Genomic DNA, 23,465 nt, shown 5'->3' with positions numbered 1-23,465 from the left:
TGTTTCTCAAACTAGACACTTTAATGTACTTGTCCTCTTGCTCAGTTGTGCAACGGGGCCTCCCACTCTTTCTATTCTGGTTAGAGCCAGTTTGCGCTGTTCTGTGAAGGGAGTAGTACACAGCGTTGTTCGAGATCTTCAGTTTCTTGGCTATTTTTGCATGGAATAGCCTTCATTTCTTAGAACAAGAATAGACTGATGAGTTTCAGAAGAAAGTCCTTTGTTTCTACCCATTTTAAGCCTGTAATTGAACCCACAAATGCTGATGTGCCAGATTCTCATCTAGTCTAAAGAAGGCCAGTTTTACTGCTTCTTTAATCAGAACAACAGTTTTCAGTTGTGCTAACGTAATTGGAAAAGGGTTTTCTAATGATCAATTAGCCTTTTAAAATGATAGACTTGGATTAGCTAACACAATGTGCCATTTGAACACAGAGTGATGGTTGCTGATAATGGGCCTCTGTGTAGATATTCCATAACAAATCTGCCATTTCCAGCTACAATAGTAATTTACAACATTAACATTGTCAACACTGTATTTCTGATCAATTTGATGTCATTTTAATGGCCACAAATGTGCTTTTCTTTCAAAAACAAGGACATTTCTAAGTGACCCCAAACTTTTGAACGGTAGTGTATTTTTATAAAGAGAACCATTATATTGTTAGTAACTCCTAAAGAATTCTTCTTCTCCCCAAGTTCTTCTTCACCCCAAGTTCTGGTGCACACTGCCTTCATAGGCCTGCTGTAGCTAAGCCTAATAATAACCATACCACACCAAACCTTCACAAAAGTTGCTTAACTTTATTATCAAAAGTAAGTCAAGTCATTGTTTATAGGGAAAATACAAGTAGGTTCTTCTATTGTGGCATTAAATTAATTATCAACAAAGTCGATTGCCTACCCAACAAATGACAGCAATAGGCTAATGCTATTTCTTTTACAACAGGCCTACTTTTAACCTTCATCTAAATACGGAGCACAAAATTAAAGAAAGTTTGAACTTGATTTAGCCAATGAAATTGTCTCAACAAAATGAAACAAACTCTTTTTGTATAGGCTATTTAAAAATTAAAAATAAACGGTTTAGATTATTAAATTGGCCTACAGTAGTAATAATGATTTATAATAATAATGACAAATTATTTCAACAGAGCGTTGGAGAGAGTGACTATCCACAGCAGAGTGATGGGACTGTAATGTAATATATTGTAATCGCCTCATCCAAACCAGAACACAATGTACTCGCTTTCAGACTGCCGTCGCAATCTTCCATTGTCTGGTTTCCAGCAATCTACCACCCCTTCTCTCTCTGTCTCTCGCTCTTTTCTGTTGTCCTCTTGTCTGTCGCTCTGCCTACCCAATAAGGACAGAACAGGACCGCAGAGACTTTGTCTTTTAATTCCCTCAGATCTTGTGGTCCATCTTCCTCTTGTCACTGTATCTCTTGGTGCCTCTCTCTGTGACACCAAATATGTACAAAATGTGTGACAGTCATCCTCCTCTCCTCCCCCAGGTTGAAGAGACCTCCCCTAGGGTACAGTGACACAGTGGCCTTCTCCATGGAGCACAGCTCCTACCAGTGCTTCAGGAAGAGTGCCAGATTTGGGAGGTGAGATGAGAACTCTTCATCTGGAGGTCAATTTTTGACCCATCACCGCTGTAGTCACATGACTCCTCTTAGAGCCAGTGGGTGCTAGAAGCTATTCAAATCCCTCATATCTGTGACAGAAATGTATGTAGTTCTGTTCTTGAGTTGTTCTTGTCTATTAATGATCTGTATTATGTCATGTTTTGTGTGGAACCCGGAAAGAGTAGCTGCTGCTTTTGCAACTGCTAATGGGTATCCTAATCAAATACCAAAGGTCAACAAGGGCCTAATGGTAAGAATCGATGATGGTAAATCAGGCAGTTTGGGATGGTAGCCATAGTTTGAAGTTTAAAGGAGGGATGGTTAACAATGCATATCTCTACAGTCAGTTCAGTACTGAGGTTCGCCTGCTGTGTGCTCATGCTTGACATAGGGGAAGCTCTAATCTACGCGACTCCCCCATGATAATAGATTGCATTTATGAAGTGCATCTTATGAATTGACTCTCAACTGACAATCCAACAGCACTCTCCGTTGATTGGGGCTAACTCACTTAAATTCACTACCACAGCCTTACATTTGAGATTCATAGATACTGTTTTGGTTCAGCAGAATGCTTACTGTTGCTTAAGTGTTATAGATGAGGAAAAAGTGCATTTAATGTAGCGTTTGAATATAATACAAGGTTTGAGTAGTGGTCTGAGAATGACTGATTGTTCGGCACTACCTCTCAAAGGCTTCAGTTTGACTTCATTGATTATATCTTAATGAAACCTTTCGTTACTTATTGTAAGCAACAGCAGTAACGTACTACCTGGCTGCAACGGCGGTAACGTACTACCTGGCTGCAACGGCGGTAACGTACTACCTGGCTACAACGGCGGTAACGTACTACCTGGCAACAACGGCGGTAACGTACTACCTGGCTACAACGGCGGTAACGTACTACCTGGCTACAACGGCGGTAGCGTACTACCTGGCTACAACGGCGGTAGCGTACTACCTGGCTACAACGGCGGTAGCGTACTACCTGGCTACAACGGCGGTAGCGTACTACCTGGCTACAACGGCGGTAGCGTACTACCTGGCTACAACGGCGGTAGCGTACTACCTGGCTACAACGGCGGTAGCGTACTACCTGGCTACAACGGCGGTAGCGTACTACCTGGCTACAACGGCGGTAGCGTACTACCTGGCTACAACGGCGGTAGCGTACTACCTGGCTACAACGGCGGTAGCGTACTACCTGGCTACAACGGCGGTAGCGTACTACCTGGCTACAACGGCGGTAGCGTACTACCTGGCTACAACGGCGGTAGCGTACTACCTGGCAACAGTAATATCAGTGTGTAATCACCAGATTTCTGAGTTTTACATATGATATGCGGATTAATTTTGGATCAGCTAATCACCAGCTATAGTGAGGAACATATTTAGAGACAGGCTGGGGGAGGAGTCAAGACAGGATTCTGATTAGGTTTTATTGCTACTTTATAAAAATGGCTTGCTAGCAGTGACAATGGCCTCATGTTCATAGAATAAAATATTAAAGAGTAGAATGGTAATACAGAACAGAACTTCTGTATTCTAACATCGTACAAGCCATCCAGATATTTAAGAGCTGTTTTAACATGTTTATCTGTCCCTGTCATGTCCTCCTGTCCTGTTCTAGGCACCTGGTCAACTTCTTCCTGGTGTTGACACAGCTGGGATTCTGCAGTGCATACTTTGTGTTCCTGGCAGAGAATATAAAACAGGTAGGCTCTATTCCCACCTATCGAATACAGACCAGTGTGTTGTTCTTAAAAGCCTACCAATCAAAAACAGATGTGTGTTGAGTCTCCGTATACCCACCTATCAAATATAGACCAATATGGCGTGTTCTTAAAAGCCTACCAATCAAACAAACGACTGGAAGTGTCTCTGTACTCCTATCTATCAAAAGCATATGTGTGTGTCACTGACCAAATCTATCCTGTACAGATACTGAATTGGTATTATTAACTGGGTTGTTTGAGACCTGAATGGCTGACAGCCGTGGTATACTTAAGCAATAAGGCATGGTGGGTGTGGTATATGGCCAATATACCACGGCTAAGGGCTGTTCTTATGCACTACGCATAACGGAGTGCCTGGACACAACCCTTAGCCGTAGTATATTGGCCATATACCACAAACCTCTGAGGTACCTTATTGCTATTATAAACTGGTTACCAACGTAATTAGAGCCGTAAAAATAAATGTTTTGTCATACCCGTGGTATGTTATGTTATCAGCATTCAGGGCTTGAACCACCCAGTTTATAATAGATCGTATACTATGTGTATGACAAAACATTTAGTTTTACTGCTCTAACGACACTGGTAACCAGTTTATAATAGATCATATACTACGTGTATGACAAAACATTTAGTTTTACTGCTCTAACGACGTTGGTAACCAGTTTATAATAGCAATACGCTACTCTGGGTTTTTTGGGGTTTAGGTACGACGTAATATTGACCAAATATGGACAATATTTGGTATATTGGTCAATACTTGGCCAATATTGCATCGTGCCTAAGTACAAACCTTAGCCATGGTATATTGGCAGTATACCACTGATACCAATAACCCATATTCAACTGAGCTGCCTAACCTATCAATCCCGGTTGCTTGGTGATGTACAATTAGATGGTGTGTTTGGAGGATGACCTCTTGTCATCTCAACTCTTGAGCTGTTTGAATGTTTGACTTGCAGTGACACACAACGTTCCCTAGGAGACGCTAGTGGTGTTTCATCTCTGAGCTCTCTGCTTGCCTGACTATTTCAGCCTCTCTTTCTCTCTCGTGCTCCCACACAATTTATAAACTGTATTAGATGGTGATCTCTTCCTTATGGACTAGCATAGATAGTCAACCATTTCCATATGGACAACGATAAAGACTTCATGCAGTGCCTCTTTAATTCAAAACTCCAATGTGATTATTTGGTAGGACATAGCCAGGAGTTGTATTATCATAGTGATGAAGTATGGTACAATCTTATATTCAAATGGACTGAAACTCTTAAATACTTACGATGGAACATTTTAAAAATCTATTTCTTTCTATTTATAATCAAGTTATTTATTTATTGGGTTGCAACTCCTCACTCCAAACATGTAGCATCCTTAGGCCTTCTGCGAACTGCCGTACTACGTACTCTCTGATCTCAGTTCATCAGGAAACATTTACTGCTGACCCGGGTCTCTCTGTGTGTGTTTAGGCTCAATATACTAATTGTTTACACTCATATAGGAGTACACACAGAAAATGTATTTGTCAAAAGCTGAGCAAAGCATCCTATTGGTAGTTAAACAAACAGTGGGGTTGAACGGGGCAAAGCCACCAGAGCTTTAGAATTTTCGAACATGGCAGATGAGATATGAGTGTCTAGTTGTTCTGAATTAGAAAAAGTAAATAGAGGAATTGGATACAATATTTAGATTGCTTTAATGATCTGTATAGCGCTGGTTGGTTGGCCTGTTGCATTGTGGGTACAACTCTATTCCCAAACTAGGTTCAAATACCTTTTTTGTTTCCCCTGTAAATTAAGTCTTTAAACTCTTATTTTCAGTTTTTATCCATGGCGACCATTTAGCCAGAGGTGGAATGTGCACCATGCCAACTTTTGTTCTTTTAGAGCTTGATGTCATAGCCAGGATCCTATTCTGGACAGCCATTGGTCCATACTAGAGGTGTGCCCACGTCGTTTATATTATAGTACTTTATTTACAAAAAAATAGTTTATTAAAATAATGATTTTCTATTATATTGACGATGTTCCAGTGACCGCTTTAACAATGGCAATACATATCCTCAATCCTCAAAGATGGAAGGCAGGCGGGAGGAGGCAAGATCTGGTGCTACCATTCTAGCCAATGAGAGGGCAGATACGTGTGTCAACAACCGGCCATAGAGATAGAGGACTCATCTTTTTATCATTGTCCATATTCAATAAATTATAGTTACTGGATATACAGTGGGGCAAAAACGTATTTAGTCATCCACCAATTGCGCAAGTTCTCCCACTTAAAAAGATGAGAGGCCTGTAATTTTCATCATAGGTACACTTCAACTATGACAGACAAAATGAGGAAAAAAAACATCCAGAAAATCACATTGTAGGATTTTTAATGAATTTATTTGCAAATTATGGTGGAAAATAAGTATTTGGTCACCTACAAACAAGCAAGATTTCTGGCTCTCACAGACCTGTAACTTCTTCTTTAGAGGCTCCTCTGTTCTCCACTCATTACCTGTATTAATGGCACCTGTCTGAACTTGTTATCAGTATAAAAGACACCTGTCCACAACCTCAAACAGTCACACTCCAAACTCCACTATGGCCAAGACCAAAGAGCTGTCAAAGGACACCAGAAACAAAATTGTAGACCTGCACCAGGCTGGGAAGACTGAATCTGCAATAGGTAAGCAGCTTGGTTTGAAGAAATCAACTGTGGGAGCAATTATTAGGAAATGGAAGACATACCAGACCACTGATAATCTCCCTCGATCTGGGGCTCCACGCAAGATCTCACCCCGTGGGGTCAAATGATCACAAGAACGGTGAGCAAAAATTCCAGAACCACATTGGGGGACCTAGTGAATGACCTGCAGAGAGCTGGGACCAAAGTAACACAGCCAACCATCAGTAACACACTACGCCGCCAGGGACTCAAATCCTGCAGTGCCAGACGTGTCCCCCGTGTCCCCCTGCTTAAGCCAGTACATGTACAGGCCCGTCAAATAACTTTTTGGTAAAAACTCAACTCGTCGTGTTTGGAGGACAAAGAATGCTGAGTTGCATCCAAAGAACACCATACCTACTGTGAAGCATGGGGGTGGAAACATCATGCTTTGGGGCTGTTTTTCTGCAACGGGACCAGGATGACTGATCCGTGTAAAGGAAAGAATGAATGGGGCCATGTGTCGTGAAATTTTGAGTGAAAACCTCCTTCCATCAGCAAGGGCATTGAAGATGCAACATGGCTGGGTCTTTCAGCATGACAATGATCCCAAACACACCGCCCGGGCAACGAAGGAGTGGCTTCGTAAGAAGCATTTCAAGGTCCTGTAGTGGCCTAGCCAGTCTCCAGATCTCAACCACATAGAAAATCTTTGGAGGGAGTTGAAAGTCCGTGTTGCCCAGCAACAGCCCCAAAACATCACTGCTCTAGAGGAGATCTGCATGGAGTAATGGGCCAAAATACCAGCAACAGTGTGTGTGAACCTTGTGAAGACTTACAGAAAATGTTTGACCTCTGTCATTGCCAACAAAGGGTATATAACAAAGTATTGACAAACTTTTGTTATTGACCAAATACTTATTTTCCACCATAATTTGCAAATAAATTCATAAATCCTACAATGTGATTTTCTAGATTTTTTTTTTCTTTTCATTTTGTCTGTCATAGTTGAAGTGTACGCATGATGATAAATTACAGGCCTCATCTTTTTAAGTGGGAGAACTTGTACAATTGGTGGCTGACTAAATACTTTTTTGCCCCACTGTATTTCAGTGGAGTTCTTTGGGACGTGTATGTAAGTGCAATATGTAGTATCTAACTGGACTGGTGTCCATCTCTCTATGGTGCTTAGTTATGAGGTGATGCACTATTCCTCCTTATGGGATTATGTGAGGCTATATCAGTGTGCATTATGTAATACTAGTTGTCTAGAGCTAGGAAGGAAGCCCTGTACGAAATCAATACCACACATATTTTCTCTCTCTTTGTCGCTCTCTATCCCCCCTCCCTCTCTACCCTCTTCTCTCTTTCTCTCTCTCTCTTGCATAATTTATTTCCTGGCATCCACAACAAACAAGCTTACATACATAAACATAGTAGATATTCAGTTTACTCCACAGTTTATACAAGCAGGCATACATTACTGTAGTAAATAGACTCTCGGGGCTATGCCATTGAACCTACAGCAGAACATAGAGGTAACGCCAACAAAAAGTCTCTTAATAGAGCATTGGGCCACCATGAGCCAGAACATCTTCAATGCACCTTGGCATAGATTCTGCAAGTGTCTGAAACTCTGTCGGAGGGATGCGACACCATTCGTCCATAGAAATTCCATAATTTGGTGTTGATGAAAAATGCGGTCTCAAGTGCCACTCCAGAATTGCCCACAAGTGTTCAATTTGGTTGAGAGCTGGTGACTGAGACACTCTCTCACTCACACACTCACACACACACACACACACACACATTATACATGTCTATTATATTGACAAGATATTCCAGCGATTGCTCTAAAAATGGAAATACATCTTTTTATCTGTGCCATTATTGCCTTTATAGTGCTGCCCATGCTGTCACAGAAGCTATCTGCATTTTCAAGTAGTCAATTTTCTACTTCATTGACTGATTGCTCTCAAATCATTGGAATCCCCACCTACTTTAAAATGATGGAAGCCCTCAATGGCAATGTTCATGCTAAAACGGGTTATATACATGACAACGGGCACAACTCCCGATAGTCATTTTTCAAAGTTGCCAACATGCCACGTGCGTTCACTTATCAGTGCGTTCGTAACAACCTAACCATTACAAAACTTCTATTCGATCAAATAAGCCTCTCAAAGCAAATTAACAATTCAGTTTGATGACCAACTTTAATACTTTTTCTCATTGACCTCCACACAAAAATTCCTCAATTCGTCTGCTTATTTTCGTGGACAGATTTTGGGCTGAGTAAAACATCTCACTTCACCTCTTGCTCTCTTGTGTCTCTCATTTATTTAAGTGTATCCTTTATTTTGGCACTTACCTGTACATACCCATCTCTGTATTAGAGGTCGACCAATTATTCGGAATGGCCGATTTAATTAGGGCCGATTTCAAGTATTCATAACAATGGGAAATCGGTATTTTTGGATGCCGATTTTTGCCTATTTTATTATTGTCAGCTCGGGGGACCCAATCTTACAGTTAACTAGTCCAACGCAATAACGACCTGCCTCTCTCTAGTTGCACTCCACAAGGAGACTGCCTGTTACGCGAATGCAGTAAGCCAAGGTAAGTTGCTAGCTACCATTAAACTTATCTTATAAAAAAAAAAAAAAATAATTATTTAAATTAAAATAAAAAAAATTCACCTTTATTTAACCAGGTAGGCTAGTTGAGAACAAGTTCTCATTTGCAACTGCGACCTGGCCAAGATAAAGCATAGCTGTGTGAACAGACAACAGAGTTACACATGGAGTAAACAATTAACAAGTCAATAACACAGTAGAAAAAAAAGAGAGTCTATATACATTGTGTGCAAAAGGCATGAGGAGGTAGGCGAATAATTACAATTTTGCAGATTAACACTGGAGTGATAAATGATCAGATGGTCATGTACAGGTGTGTACATGACCATTTGGTGTGCAAAAGAGCAGAAAAGTAAATAAATAAAAACAGTATGGGGATGAGGTAGGTAAAATTGGGTGGGCTATTTACCGATAGACTATGTACAGCTGCAGCGATCGGTTAGCTGCTCAGATAGCAGATGTTTGAAGTTGGTGAGGGAGATAAAAGTCTCCAACTTCAGCGATTTTTGCAATTCGTTCAGTCACAGGCAGCAGAGAACTGGAACTAAAGGCGGCCAAATGAGGTGTTTGCTTTAGGGATGATCAGTGAGATACACCTGCTGGAGCGCGTGCTACGGGTGGGTGTTGCCATCGTGACCAGTGAACTGAGATAAGGCGGAGCTTTACCTAGCATGGACTTAGATGACCTGGAGCCAGTGGGTCTGGCGACGAATATGTAGCAAGGGCCAGCCGACTAGAGCATACAGGTCGCAGTGGTGGGTGGTATAAGGTGCTTTAGTGACAAAACGGATGGCACTGTGATAAACTGCATCCAGTTTGCTGAGTAGAGTATTGGAAGCTATTTTGTAGATGACATCGCCGAAGTCGAGGATCAGTAGGATAGTCAGTTTTACTAGGGTAAGTTTGGTGGCGTGAGTGAAGGAGGCTTTGTTGCGGAATAGAAAGCCGATTCTAGATTTGATTTTAGATTGGAGATGTTTAATATGAGTCTGGAAGGAGAGTTTACAGTCTAGCCAGACACCTAGGTATTTATAGATGTCCACATATTCTAGGTCGGAACCATCCAGGGTGGTGATGCTAGTCGGGCGTGCGGGTGCAGGCAGCGAACGGTTGAAAAGCATGCATTTGGTTTTACTAGCGTTTAAGAGCAGTTGGAGGCCACGGAAGGAGTGTTGTATGGCATTGAAGCTCGTTTGGAGGTTATATAGCACAGTGTCCAAGGAAGGGCCGGAAGAATACAGAATGGTGTCGTCTGCATAGAGGTGGATCAGGGAATCGCCCGCAGCAAGAGCAACATCATTGATATTTACAGAGAAAAGAGTTGGCCCGAGAATTGAACCCTGTGGCACCCCCATAGAGACTGCCAGAGGACCGGACAGCATGCCCTCCGATTTGACACACTGAACTCTGTCTGCAAAGTAGTTGGTGAACCAGGCAAGGCAGTCATCAGAAAAACCGAGGCTACTGAGTCTGCCGATAAGAATATGGTGATTGACAGAGTCGAAAGCCTTGGCAAGGTCGATGAAGACTGCTGCACAGTACTGTCTTTTATCGATGGCGGTTATGATATCGTTTAGTACCTTGAGCGTGGCTGAGGTGCACCCGTGACCAGCTCGGAAACCAGATTGCACAGCGGAGAAGGTACGGTGGGATTCGAGATGGTCAGTGACCTGTTTTTGACTTGGCTTTCGAAGACCTGAGATAGGCAGGGCAGGATGGATATAGGTCTGTAACAGTTTGGGTCCAGGGTGTCTCCCCCTTTGAAGAGGGGGATGACTGCGGCAGCTTTCCAATCCTTGGGGATCTCAGACGATATGAAAGAGGTTGAACAGGCTGGTAATAGGGGTTGCGACAATGGCGGCGGATAGTTTCAGAAATAGAGGGTCCTGATTGTCAAGCCCAGCTGATTTGTACGGGTCCAGGTTTTGCAGCTCTTTCAGAACATCTGCTATCTGGATTTGGGTCAAGGAGAACCTGAAGAGGCTTGGGCGAGTAGCTGCGGGGGGGCGGAGATGTTGGCCGAGGTGGGAGTAGCCAGGAGGAAGGCATGGCCAGCCGTTGAGAAATGCTTGTTGAAGTTTTCGATAATTATGGATTTATCGGTGGTGACCGTGTTATCAAATCAAATCAAATCAAATCAAATTTTATTTGTCACATACACATGGTTAGCAGATGTTAATGCGAGTGTAGCGAAATGCTTGTGCTTCTAGTTCCGACAATGCAGTAATAACGAGCAAGTAATCTAACTAACAATTCCAAAAAAAACTACTGTCATACACAGTGTAAGGGGATAAAGAATATGTACATAAGGATATATGAATGAGTGATGGTACAGAGCAGCATAGGCAAGATACAGTAGATGATATCGAGTACAATATATACATATGAGATAAGTATGTAAACCAAGTGGCATAGTTAAAGTGGCTAGTGATACATGTATTACATAAGGATGCAGTCGATGATATAGAGTACAGTATCAACGTATGCATATGAGATGAACAATGTAGGGTAAGTAACATTATATAAGGTAGCATTGTTTAAAGTGGCTAGTGATATATTTACATCATTTCCCATCAATTCCCATGATTAAAGTGGCTGGAGTAGAGTCAGTGTCATTGACAGTGTGTTGGCAGTAGCCACTCAATGTTAGTGGTGGCTGTTTAACAGTCTGATGGCCTTGAGATAGAAGCTGTTTTTCAGTCTCTCGGTCCCAGCTTTGATGCACCTGTACTGACCTCGCCTTCTGGATGGCAGCGGGGTGAACAGGCAGTGGCTCGGGTGGTTGATGTCCTTGATGATCTTTATGGCCTTCCTGTAGCATCGGGTGGTGTAGGTGTCCTGGAGGGCAGGTAGTTTGCCCCCGGTGATGCGTTGTGCAGACCTCACTACCCTCTGGAGAGCCTTACGGTTGAGGGCGGTGCAGTTGCCATACCAGGCGGTGATACAGCCCGCCAGGATGCTCTCGATTGTGCATCTGTAGAAGTTTGTGAGTGCTTTTGGTGACAAGCCGAATTTCTTCAGCCTCCTGAGGTTGAAGAGGCGCTGCTGCGCCTACCTAGCCTCAGTGCAGTGGGCAGCCGGGAGAAGGTGCTCTTGTTCTCCATGGACTTCAGTGTCCCAGAACTTTTTGGTGTTGGAGCTACAGGATGCAAATTTCTGCCTGAAGAAGCTGGCCTTAGCTTTCCTGACTGACTGCGTGTATTGGTTCCTGACTTCCCTGAACAGTTGCATATCGCGGGGACTATTTGATGCTATTGCAGTCCGCCACAGGATGTTTTTGTGCTGGTCGAGGGCAGTCAGGTCTGGAGTGAACCAAGGGCTATATCTGTTCTTAGTTCTGCATTTTTTTGAACGGAGAATGCTTATCTAAAATGGTGAGGAAGTTACTTTTAAAGAATGACCAGGCATCCTCAACTGACGGGATGAGGTCAATGTCCTTCCAGGATACCCGGGCCAGGTCGATTAGAAAGGCCTGCTCACAGAACTGTTTTAGGGAGCGTTTGACTGTGGATCCGTAGCGGATACAGGCAATGAGGCAGTGATCGCTGAGATCCTGGTTGAAGACAGCGGAGGTGTATTTGGAGGGCCAGTTGGTCAGGATGACGTCTATGAGTGAGGGTGCCCTTGTTTACAGATTTAGGGTTGTACCTGGTGGGTTCCTTGATGATTTGTGTGAGATTGAGGGCATCTAGCTTAGATTGTAGGACTGCCGGGGGTGTTAAGCATATCCCAGTTTAGGTCACCTAACAGAACAAACTCTAAAGCTAGATGGGGGGCGATCAATTCACAAATGGTGTCCAGGGCACAGCTGGAAGCTGAGGGGGGTCGGTAGCAGGCGGCAACAGTGAGAGACTTATTTCTGGAGAGAGTAATTTTTTAAATTAGTAGTTCGAACTGTTTGAGTATGGACCTGGAAAGTATGACATTACTTTGAAGGCTATCTCTGCAGTAGACTGCAACTCCTCCCCCTTTGGCAGTTCTATCTTGACGGAAAATGTTATAGTTTGGTATGGAAATCTCAATTTTTGGTGGCCTTCCTGAGCCAGGATTCATACACGGCAAGGACATCAGGGTTAGCAGAGTGTGCTAAAGCGGTGAGTAAAACAAACTTAGGGAGGAGGCTTCTGATGTTGACATGCATGAAACTAAGGCTTTTTCGATCACAGAAGTCAACAAATGCAGGGCCTGGGTTTACCTCCACATCACCCGCGGAACAGAGGAGGAGTACTATGAGGGTGCAGCTAAAGGCTATCAAAACTGGTCGCCTAGAGCGTTGGGGACAAAGAATGAAAGGAGCAGATTTCTGGGCATGGTAGAATATATTCAGGGCATAATGCGCAGACTGGTATGGTGGGGTGCGGGTACAGCGGGGGTCAGCCCAGGCACTGGGTGATGATGAGAGAGGTTGTATCTCTGGACATGCTGGTTGTAATGGGTGAGGTCACCGCATGTGTGGGAGGTGGGACAAAGGAGGTATCAGGGGTATGAAGAGTGGAACTAGGGGCTCCACCTCTGGGACTGGGAGACTAGCGGTTAAGAGTGTTGGACTAGTAACCGAAAGGTTGCTGGTTTGAATCCCCCGACCGACTAGGTGAAAGATCTGTTGATGTGCCCTTGAGCAAGGCACTTAACGCTAATTGCTACTCTTAAGTCGCTCTGGATAAGAGTGTCTGCTAAATGACTAAAATGTTATAGCAGACAGTCTAATTGAATGAAATCCTGATTTTTCTAACCTGTCTGAGCTGTGGGATAAGATGGAATCATGGGGATATAATTTGGAGCCCCCCCTCCCTACCTCTCCGCTACCCCCTCCCATTTCTAGTCCACTCCCTGGTGTTGTGTTGAATATTCATCAATCCCTGAAAGTTTTCTGATAGTTTCTCTCTGGGAAAAGCTTTTGTTGTTGATAGAAGCGGGAGAGCTGCTTATCGACAAGCAAGAGGCCAATCCACTTCACTTATCGACAAGCACGAGGCCAATCCACTTCTTCACTTCCATGATAAGCTCCTACATTGTTTTTCTCTGGCACGGAGAGAACATGCAGTAGCCTTAATTGCAGTCTGTAGATTTAGTGGGATCTCTATCTGAAGGTCTATCGGAAGGTTCCTTCCTGAAGGTTGGCAGGGTGATGGGGTGAGTTTCACTTACGAACAGACGACCATTAATCACACCTTTTTGTGTGGGGGGGGTGTGTGTGGATGTGTGCATGCATGCGTGTGTGTGCGTGCACCTGTGTGTATCCATTCCTTCCTCTCTAGGTTGTTGAGGGATACCAAGGTGTAAACATCACCCTGGCAGCTGAATCCCTGTCATTTGCCAACACCTCCATGGTGCCAGCCCCGGTCCCTCTACCCACCATGGTGCCCTCTGAGCCCTGGGCACTGGACCTGCGTCTTTACATGCTCTTCTTCCTGCCCTTCCTCATCCTGCTGGTGTTCATGAAGGACCTGAAGAACATGGCCGTCCTGTCGTTGCTGGCCAACGTCTGCATGGCCGTCAGCGTCATCATCATCTTCCAGTACATCACGACGGTAAGCATGTTGTTTTCACTGTTGTTGTTTACACTGTTGTTGTTTACACTGTTGTTGTGGCTGTCAGGGTCATCATCCTCTTCCAGTACATCACGACGGTAAGCATGTTGTTTACACTGTTGTTGTTTACACTGTTGTTTTTACACCGTTGTTGTGGCTGTCAGGGTCCATCATCAAATCAAATCAAATCAAATCAAATTTTATTTGTCACATACACATGGTTAGCAGATGTTAATGCGAGTGTAGCGAAATGCTTGTGCTTCTAGTTCCGACAATGCAGTAATAACAAGCAAGTAATCTAACTAACAATTCCAAAAAAAACTACTGTCATACACAGTGTAAGGGGATAAAGAATATGTACATAAGGATATATGAATGAGTGATGGTACAGAGCAGCATAGGCAAGATACAGTAGATGATATCGAGTACAGTATATACATATGAGATAAGTATGTAAACCAAGTGGCATAGTTAAAGTGGCTAGTGATACATGTATTACATAAGGATGCAGTCGATGATATAGAGTACAGTATCAACGTATGCATATGAGATGAACAATGTAGGGTAAGTAACATTATATAAGGTAGCTTCCAGTACATCACGACGGTAAGCATGTTTACACTGTTGTTGTGGCTGTCAGGGTCATCATCCTCTTCCAGTACATCACGACGGTAAGCATGTTGTTTACACTGTTGTTGTGGCTGTCAGGGTCATCATCCTCTTCCAGTACATCACGACGGTAAGCATGTTTACACTGTTGTTGTTTACACTGTTGTTGTGGCTGTCAGGGTCATCATCCTCTTCCAGTACATCACGACGGTAAGCATGTTGTTTTGATGGCCATCAGCATCATCATCTTCCAGTCTCATGACGGTATGTGGAATAAGTCAGTGGGAAACGGATATCCATGTTTAACACTACTCTAGTACAGTTTGTTTATGTGGTAGTCACGCTCCAGATGTTGTCGTCCACCTGCGCAACGGTTCTCCACCTGGGCACTTAAAATCTGTGATTCAAATGTGTGTGTGGGAAGATTATGTATTCTTCTTTGGACTTTTTTCTCCATTACCTTATCGCGGAAGTCTGTGCGAGACACACACACCATACCCCCAGCTGTTCTAGACTGTTTTTACACTGTTGTGGTGACGCGCCCCATTGTGTTGGCTTTGATATTGACCTGAAGCCAGTCTTCAGTGTACCTCAGACAGAGACATGGTTAAAAATAATGTAGCTAGGGCCTCCCGAGTGGTGCAGTGGTCTAAGGCACTGCATCGCAGTGCTTGAGGCATCACTACAGACACCACAGGGTACGATGTGTCACAACCGGCAGTGACCGGGAGTCCCATAGGGCGGCGCACAATTGGCCCAGCATCGTTAGGGGAGGGTTTGGCCGGGGGGCTTTACATGGCTCATCACGCTCTAGCGACACTTTGTGGCGGGCCGGGCCCCTGCAGGCTGACTTCAGTCGTCAGTTGAACGGTGTTTCCTCCGACACATTGGTGCAGCTGGCTTCCGGGTTATGCGGGCGGGTGTTAAGTGTGGTTTGGCGGGTCATGTTTCGGAGGACGCATGACTCGACCTTCGCCTCTCCCGAGCCCGTTGGGGAGTTGCAGCGATGAGAAGATCGTAATCACGGAAAAATGGTGTAGCTTATGTAACTGAATGCCTGTAGGTTAAATGGTAAGCGTCTTTGCCAATTACCAATTGGCTGTGAACAATCTGGGGTGTGTGTGTGAGAGCTACCATATGTGTGTGTGGGAACTGGGAAGTAGCTGTCTGTGTAAAATATTGAATCTCCCTGTGGTCTGCATATGTCCACTGTGGAAGATCATACCCCTTGTCTGTACTGTCTGCTTCTGTGAAACGTGAGACTCCCTTGTATCCACTACGTCTCCTGTGTACTGCTGAGCGATTTATAAACAAAAAAATGTAAACAACTAATTTACAGTTTTTTGTTGTTGTGAGCTCGATGTGCAGTTTCTGTAGAGTCTACCGGTCTAAAGTTTTAGAACAACTCCATTTTTCCCGTTTTTATTGAAATTCACACAGTTTAATGTCTTAATGTACTCTTAAATGAAAGAATAGAACAAGTAAACAATTGGAGACAAAAAATAAATCATGGAATCCTTTTGTTAAACAAAATGTACTCAACATTTTTGACTCATCAAAGGTAGCCAGCTTGGGCAGACATATCAGCCGAACAGACTCGTGCCATTCTTTTTACAATGGAAATCAAATATTGTTCGGAAAGTTCTTCCTAACACTGTTGCAGAAGTTTCCACAAAGTGTTGTAGGTTGCTTTGCTTTCACCCTTCTGCCCAGTTCATCCCAAACCAGCTCAATGGGGTTTGTCTGGAGACTGTGCTGGCCATTCCATGATTTGAAGCCTACCGTCTTATTTTCTTCGAAGGTAGTTCTGACATAGCCTAGAGGTATGTTTTGGGTCATTATCTTGCTTTAGGGTATTGCATGGCGCTGCAAAATGCTGTGGTAGCCATTTTGGTTCAGGGTGTCACTCACTCTGTGCAAGTCGCCGACTCTGGATCCAGCAAAAGAGCCCGAGACATCCTCCTCGACCCTGAGTCTGCTTGCCGTCCTGTATCTTTGCCCCACCTATCTGGATTACTTGACCTCTGCCTGACCCTGAGTCTGCCTGCCATCCTGTATCTTTGCCCCACCTATCTGGATTACTGACCCCTGCCTACCCCTGACCCTGCCTGTCGTCCTGTACCTTTGCCCCACCTATCTAGATTACTGACAGTTGGTGTCACACACTGAAGAACCATCCTTTTACCTACTTGATGGTGTACAAAAACCCTGCGTGATGAACCGAAGATTTCACATTTTGATTCATAAAACTTAAGACACAAGTCTTCTGTAGTCCACTGGTGGTGCTTCATGGCCCAGGCAAGCCTCTCTTATTTTGCCATTTTAGCAATGGCTTTCTTACTGCGACTCGACCTGTCAAACCTGCAGCTTGTTAAAACTTTAGACCGGTAGTCTCTTTCACGCAGGGTAAAACAGACTCGTTTACTTCGACCAGTATTAAGTTGTGCTTGAAGCTGTTGTCCTGTGAGCCGGCTATCACGCAAGCTGTTGACTCTCAGAAACTTGTCTTCTGATTCTGTTTTGGCTTTAGGTCTGCCAGACCTATTCCTGTCAGAGTTCCCTCCAGTTTCCAAGTGCCTTTTGATGATGTAGGAAACTGTACTCACTGACACCATGGCTTTCTTTGCAATTTCTCTAAAGGAATGACCTACACTTTTAAGGGTTATTATGGTCTGTCTGGCTTCCTTTGTTAATTGCTTTTTTCTTGTCATTATGATAGCAATATACTACTTATTGCAGTACAATACTGTCCAAATAATGCTTAAGAGGGTGTAGTAACAGTCTGTTCCAACACTGCTTTAATACAGACAGAGTAATCAACACCTGTAGGAATTGTTAGCACCAACTTTCAAGGTTTAATTTACTTCCATTGCTGCAGAACAGCTGTAAGTTGTTAACCCATTATTTGTTCCCTGAAAAATAGCTTTTTTTTTTTACAACTCTGAAATGTACATTATTTTTCAGTTATTGGTAAACTTTAAAAAAAAACCTCTGGCAGTCTACCGCTTACATTTGAACCATAAAAACCTCTGGCAGTCTACCGCTTACATTTGAACCATAAAAACCTCTGGCAGTCTACCGCTTACATTTGAACCATTTCAGGTTATTCACTGGACTTGAACTGCTTACATTTCACCCACATTTTTGCAGTTTTTATTGTTCTAAAACTTTAGACCGGTAATGTAAATCAGATCAAGCCTGAACCGTGTGATGTAGTAGAGAGTTGTAGTTTCCAGCAGGCCAATATTTTACATAGAATACCAGTCAAAAGATTAGGGACACCCACACATTCAAATTATTATTTTTTTAACAATATTCTACATTGTAGAATAATATTGAAGACATCAAAACTATGAAATAAAACATTTGGAATCATGTAGTAACCAAAAAAGCTTTAAACAAATCAAAATATATTTTAGTTTCTTCAAAGTAGCCACCCTTTGCCTTGATGACTCTTGGCATTCTCTCAACCAGCTTCACCTGGAATGCTTTTCCAACAGTTCCCACATACAGTTGAAGTCAGAAGTTTACATACACCTTAGTCAAATACATTTAAACTCAGTTTTTCACAATTCTTGACATTTAATCCTAGTAAATATTTCCTGTCTTATGTCAGTTAGGATCACCATTTTATTTTAAGAATGTGAAATGTCAGAATAATAGTAGAAATGATTTATTTCAGCTTTTATTTCTTTCATCACATTCCCAGTGGGTCAGAAGTTTACATACACTCAATTAGTATTTAGTAGCTTTGCCTTTTTAAATGATTTAACTTGGGTCAAACGTTTTGGGGAGCCTTCCACAAGCTTCCCACAAAAAGTTGGGTGAATTTTGGCCCATTCCTCTTAAGAGTCAGGTTTGTAGGCCTCCTTGCTCGCACACGCTTTTTCAGTTCTGCCCACAATTTTTTTCATGGGATTGAGGTCAGGGCTTTGTGATGGCCACTCCAATACCTTGACTTTGATGTCCTTAACTTCTTTGGGATAGGTGGGACGGTAGCCTCCCACCTGGCCAACATCCAGTGAAAATTCAGAGTGCCAAATTCAAATAAATTACTATAAAAATTTTACTTTCATGAAATCACACATGCAATACACCAAATTAAAGCTACACGTCTTGTTAATCCAGCCAACGTGTCAGATTTCAAAAAGGCTTTACGGCGAAAGCAAACAATGCTATTATCTGAGGACAGCACCCCAGCAAACAAACACAGACAACCATATTTCAACCCGCCAGGCTCGACACACAACGCAGAAATAAAGATATAATTCATGCCTTACCTTTGACGAGCTTCTTCTCATGGCACTCCAATATGTCCCATAAACATCACAAATTGTCCTTTTGTTCGATTAATTCCGTCATATATAAATATATATATATATTCAAAATATCAATTTATTTGGCGCGTTTGATCCAGAAAGACACCGGTTCCAACTCGCGCAACACGACTACAAAATATCTCATAAGTTACCTGTAATCTTTGTCCAAACATTTCAAACAACTTTCCTAATACAACTTTAGGTATTTTTTAACGTAAATAATCGATTAAATTTTACACGGGATAAACTGCGTTAAATACCGGAGGAAAACAAAGTGTAGCAGGCTTTCAGGTCACACGCCTCTAACAAAGAGTACACTTTTCTCTACCCTCGTTCTGAACAGTGCTGTTTCTTCATTTCTCAAAGGAAAAACCTCAACCAATTTCTGTCCGTTGACATCCAGTGGAAGCGATAGGAACTGCAAGCAAGTCCCTTAGAAATCTGGATTCCCAATGAAAACCCATTGAAAAGAGTGATCTCAACATTTTTTGTTTTGTTTGTCCTTAGGGTTTCGCCTGCCAAATAAGTTATGTTATACTTGCAGACATCATTCAAACAGTTTTAGAAACGTCAGTGTTTTCTATCCAAATCTACTAATAATATGCATATCTTAGCTTCTGGGCCTGAGTAGCAGGCAGTTTTACTTTGGACACGCTTTTCATCGGGACGTGAATATACTGCCCCCTATCCCAAAGAAGTTAAGTGAAGTAATCTGTCTACAAACAGTTGGTGGAAAAATTACTTGTGCCATGCACAAAGTAGATGTCCTGACCGACTTGCCAAAACTATAGTTTGTTAATAACTCCAACCAAAGAGTATGTAAACTTCTGACTTCAACTGTATGCTGAGTAGTTGTTGGCAGCTTTTCTTTCAATCTGCGGTCCAACTCATCCCAAACCATCTCAATTGGGTTCAGGTTGGTGAATGTGGAGTCAAGGTCATCTGATGCAGCACTCATCACTCTCCTTCTTTGTCAAATAGCCCTATACAGTCTGGAGGTGTTGGGTCATTGTCCTGCTGAAAAACAAATGATAGTCCTACTAAGTGCAAACCAGATGGGATGGCATATCACTGCAGAATGCAGTGAAAATACCAAGAGTGTGTAAGAGAATACCAAGAGTGTGTAAAGCTGTCGTCAATGCAAAGGATGAATACTTTGAAGAATCTCATATAATTTTGATTTGTATAACACTTTTTTTGGTTACTAATTGATTCTGTATGTGTTATAACATAGGTTTGATGTCTTCACTATTATTCTACAATGTAGAAAATGGTAGAAGTAAAGAAAAACCCTGGAAGGGGTAGGTGTGTCAACCTTTGAGTGGTACTGTAGTTTAGCGCAGATATCGTGGTAATTAATGACCATAAGCCATTGCATGTCCGCTTAAACTTGTCCAGTCTGTGCGGTGCAGACACGGAAACTGAGGCAAGAGAACCCCGTGACGGAGAGGGATAGAAAGCAGTTGCTTTGCGTATCTGAAAATACATGTCCTAAGTGAAAAGTACAAAAATGATGATAAAAAGAAATACTCTACCATTCAAAAGTTTGGGGTCACTTAGAAGTTTTGTGTTCATTAAAATAACATCAAATTGATCAGAAATACAGTGTAGACATTGTTAATGTTGTAAATGACTATTGTAGCTGGAAATGGCAGATTTGTTTAATGGAATATCTACATAGGCGTACCGAGGCCCTGTGTTCCAATGGCACGTTGTGTTATCTAATCCAAGTTTATCATTTTAAAAGGCTAATTGATCATTAGAAAGCCCTTTTGCAATTGTTAGCACAGCTGAAAACTGCTGTGCTGCCTTTAAAGAAGCAATACAACTGGTCCTTAGACTAGTTGAGTATCTGGAGCATCAGCATTTGTGGGTTCGATTACAGGCTCAAAATGGCCAGAAACAAATCACTTTCTTCTGTTCTGAGAAATGAAGGCTATTCCATGCGAGAAATTGCCAAGAAACTGAAGATCTCGTACAACGCTGTGTACTACTCCCTTCACAGAACAGCACAAACTGTCGCTAACCAGAATAGACAGAGGAGTGGGAGGCCCCGGTGCACAACTGAGCAAGAGGACAAGTACATTACTGTCCAGTTTGAGAAACAGACTCATCACAAGTCCTCAACTGTCAGCTTCATTAAATAGTACTCGCAAAACACCAATCTCAAGGTCAACGGTGAAGAAGCGACTCCGGGATGCTGACATTCTGGCAGAATTCCTCTGTCCGGTGTCTGTGTTCTTTTGCCCATCTTAATCTTTTCATTTTATTGGTAGTCTGAGATGGCTTTTTCTTTGCCACTCTGCCTGTTCACTCCCCCTTCCCCCCCAAACTACCACCTGCGGCTATGACTACCATTTTGGGACTTTTATTAATTGTTTTATTCAGTCTTACAACGTTCAACCCACACAGTGCATTTAATGTGTAAAAACTGTGATTGTATTAATAGAAAGAACCAAAACCGAACCGATTTCAAAAAGCATGCTCAGCACTACAAAACTTGTCTACTTGGACTGTTCCCAAGGTCATTCTAAGAATACAATTAGGCATTTTGGAGCAGATTGACATCAGATGTAAGTGTTCCTGACGTGTCGTGTAATCCAGCGTTGATTGCTGTTTTAGATTTCCCACAGAAGGTTGTGCCAGCCAGGGTTGTGTATCTGCGAGTGTGTGTGGCACAGCTCATCCCTCAGCTGTGTGGGTGGGTGGCTGGGCAGTGTTCCGGGCAGTGGTCTAGGTGCCCTTGTGAACAGCCCTCATCAATCACCAACTGAATTATGTTTTAAATAGATTCATTAGGACCCCTATCAGTCGCTGGGCGTCTCTGTGTGACGCGGTAGACGACGCGTCCACAGGGGAACACAACACTGCATCCCTAATTCACCTTGGTCACCTAGCCGTCAACCCATTAACCTAACTCCATTTCTCCTCCCTCTCTTTCTGTTCTGTCTCTTAGTCTCTGCCTAATGTGTCATGGACTCTCTTACTGTCCTTTCTTTCATTCCTTCCACTCTGTGCCTGGGATTCTTCTTTTTCTCTGTTCCCTCTGTCTCACTCGGCTTTATCTGTGAGTCAGGGGAAATCTTGCCCTCTCTTCACTGTGTCTCTGAGCCAGTGTCTCTTGTGTCCTTGGCAGTGATGAAAGTTGATTCTGTTCTATAGGCCCTTATGGGAGTAGCTCCTCTGACAGACTGTCGTTGTCCCTGTTTTCCTAAACGCCTGCTTCTCTGTCTGCTGTCGCCCCTCTCTGACAGGATTTTGGGGACCTTCATCGTCTCCCTCTCACTTCCCCCTTGGGCAAGTTCCCCTTCTTCTTCGGAACAGCCATCTTTGCCTTCGAAGGCATCGGAGTGGTAAGTACTCTTCAACAGGTGTTATGAAACACCTGATTGGTTCCGGCACTTATGTGACCAGCTCTGGATTGGATGATGATTGGGGACCATGGGCCACGGCTGCAGTTTAAAAGCCTTGAGCCATGGCTAAGAGAATGTTCAAGCCAAGGATAGTATTAGTGTTAATGTCATATAATTGATCCAGGGTGAATAGTGAGGATGGAGAGATCACATACTCATCTTACCCTCAGCGTGGTCGTTTAACAAGAGGATGCACCCGGTTTTCAAGGGAAATGAAAAGAGAGCCCGACTTCTTCTTTTGGATGTCAACAAGTCGACACCACTCCATCTTAACTCCTCCTCCACATTTACTGGATTGGATGAACAGTGTGAAAGTGAACCTCCCACCGGCATTTAATTTTTTTCTCATCAGGACCAGAAAGAAAAACGCTGCTCGGGTGTGCCTGCTAAGTTAGGTTAACAGCTAGGTTAAATGCTGACCTCAGATGAGAGGGTTGAAGAATGGAAAAGTTCAATGATAACTCCTGGTGAGAGGGTTAAACTGGGCTAATCAGAGGAAGCTAACGCTAACTTTCAGCTGGAGCTGGGGATTCAGCTGGGGCTGGGGATTCAGCTGGGGCTGGGGATTCAGCTGGGGCTGGGGATTCAGTGGGGATGGGGATTCAGTTGGAGCTGGGGATTCAGCTGGGGCTGGGGATTCAGCTGGGGATGGGGATTCGGATGGGGATTCGGATGGGGATTCGGATGGGGGGATTCAGTTGGAGCTGGGGATTCAGTTGGAGCTGGGGATTCAGTTGGAGCTGGGGATTCAGTTGGGGATGGGGATTCAGTTGGGGATGGGGATTCAGTTGGAGCTGGGGATTCAGTTGGAGCTGGGGATTCAGCTGGAGCTGGTGATTTGATGGGGATGGGGATTCGGATGGGGATTTGATGGGGATGGTGTCCTGCAACAAGGATAAGTGTGTGTGTGTGCGCCCGCCATAGGCATGATGATGT

At 43.3% G+C, this 23,465-nt stretch overlaps 1 protein-coding gene across 6 annotated transcripts in view; it reads left to right on the top strand.

Moving 5' to 3' along the window:
* LOC112265705 (proton-coupled amino acid transporter 4) overlaps positions 1–23,465 on the top strand; it is a 257,307-nt gene that overhangs the window by 15,951 nt on the left and 217,891 nt on the right. For all 6 annotated transcript variants that reach the window (XM_024443256.2, XM_042296363.1, XM_024443258.2 and 3 more), the window contains 4 exons: positions 1,517–1,612; positions 3,264–3,348; positions 13,916–14,188; positions 22,371–22,469. In XM_024443256.2, the coding sequence (XP_024299024.2) occupies positions 1,517–1,612; positions 3,264–3,348; positions 13,916–14,188; positions 22,371–22,469 (553 nt within the window). The remainder of the gene's footprint in view (positions 1–1,516; positions 1,613–3,263; positions 3,349–13,915; positions 14,189–22,370; positions 22,470–23,465) is intronic.

The sequence above is a fragment of the Oncorhynchus tshawytscha genome, linkage group LG13 (assembly GCF_018296145.1).
Source record: "Oncorhynchus tshawytscha isolate Ot180627B linkage group LG13, Otsh_v2.0, whole genome shotgun sequence".
Classification (NCBI taxonomy): Eukaryota; Metazoa; Chordata; class Actinopteri; order Salmoniformes; family Salmonidae; genus Oncorhynchus; species Oncorhynchus tshawytscha.
Note: the sequence above shows the minus strand (reverse complement) of the source record. Positions and strands in the feature narration are given on the sequence as shown.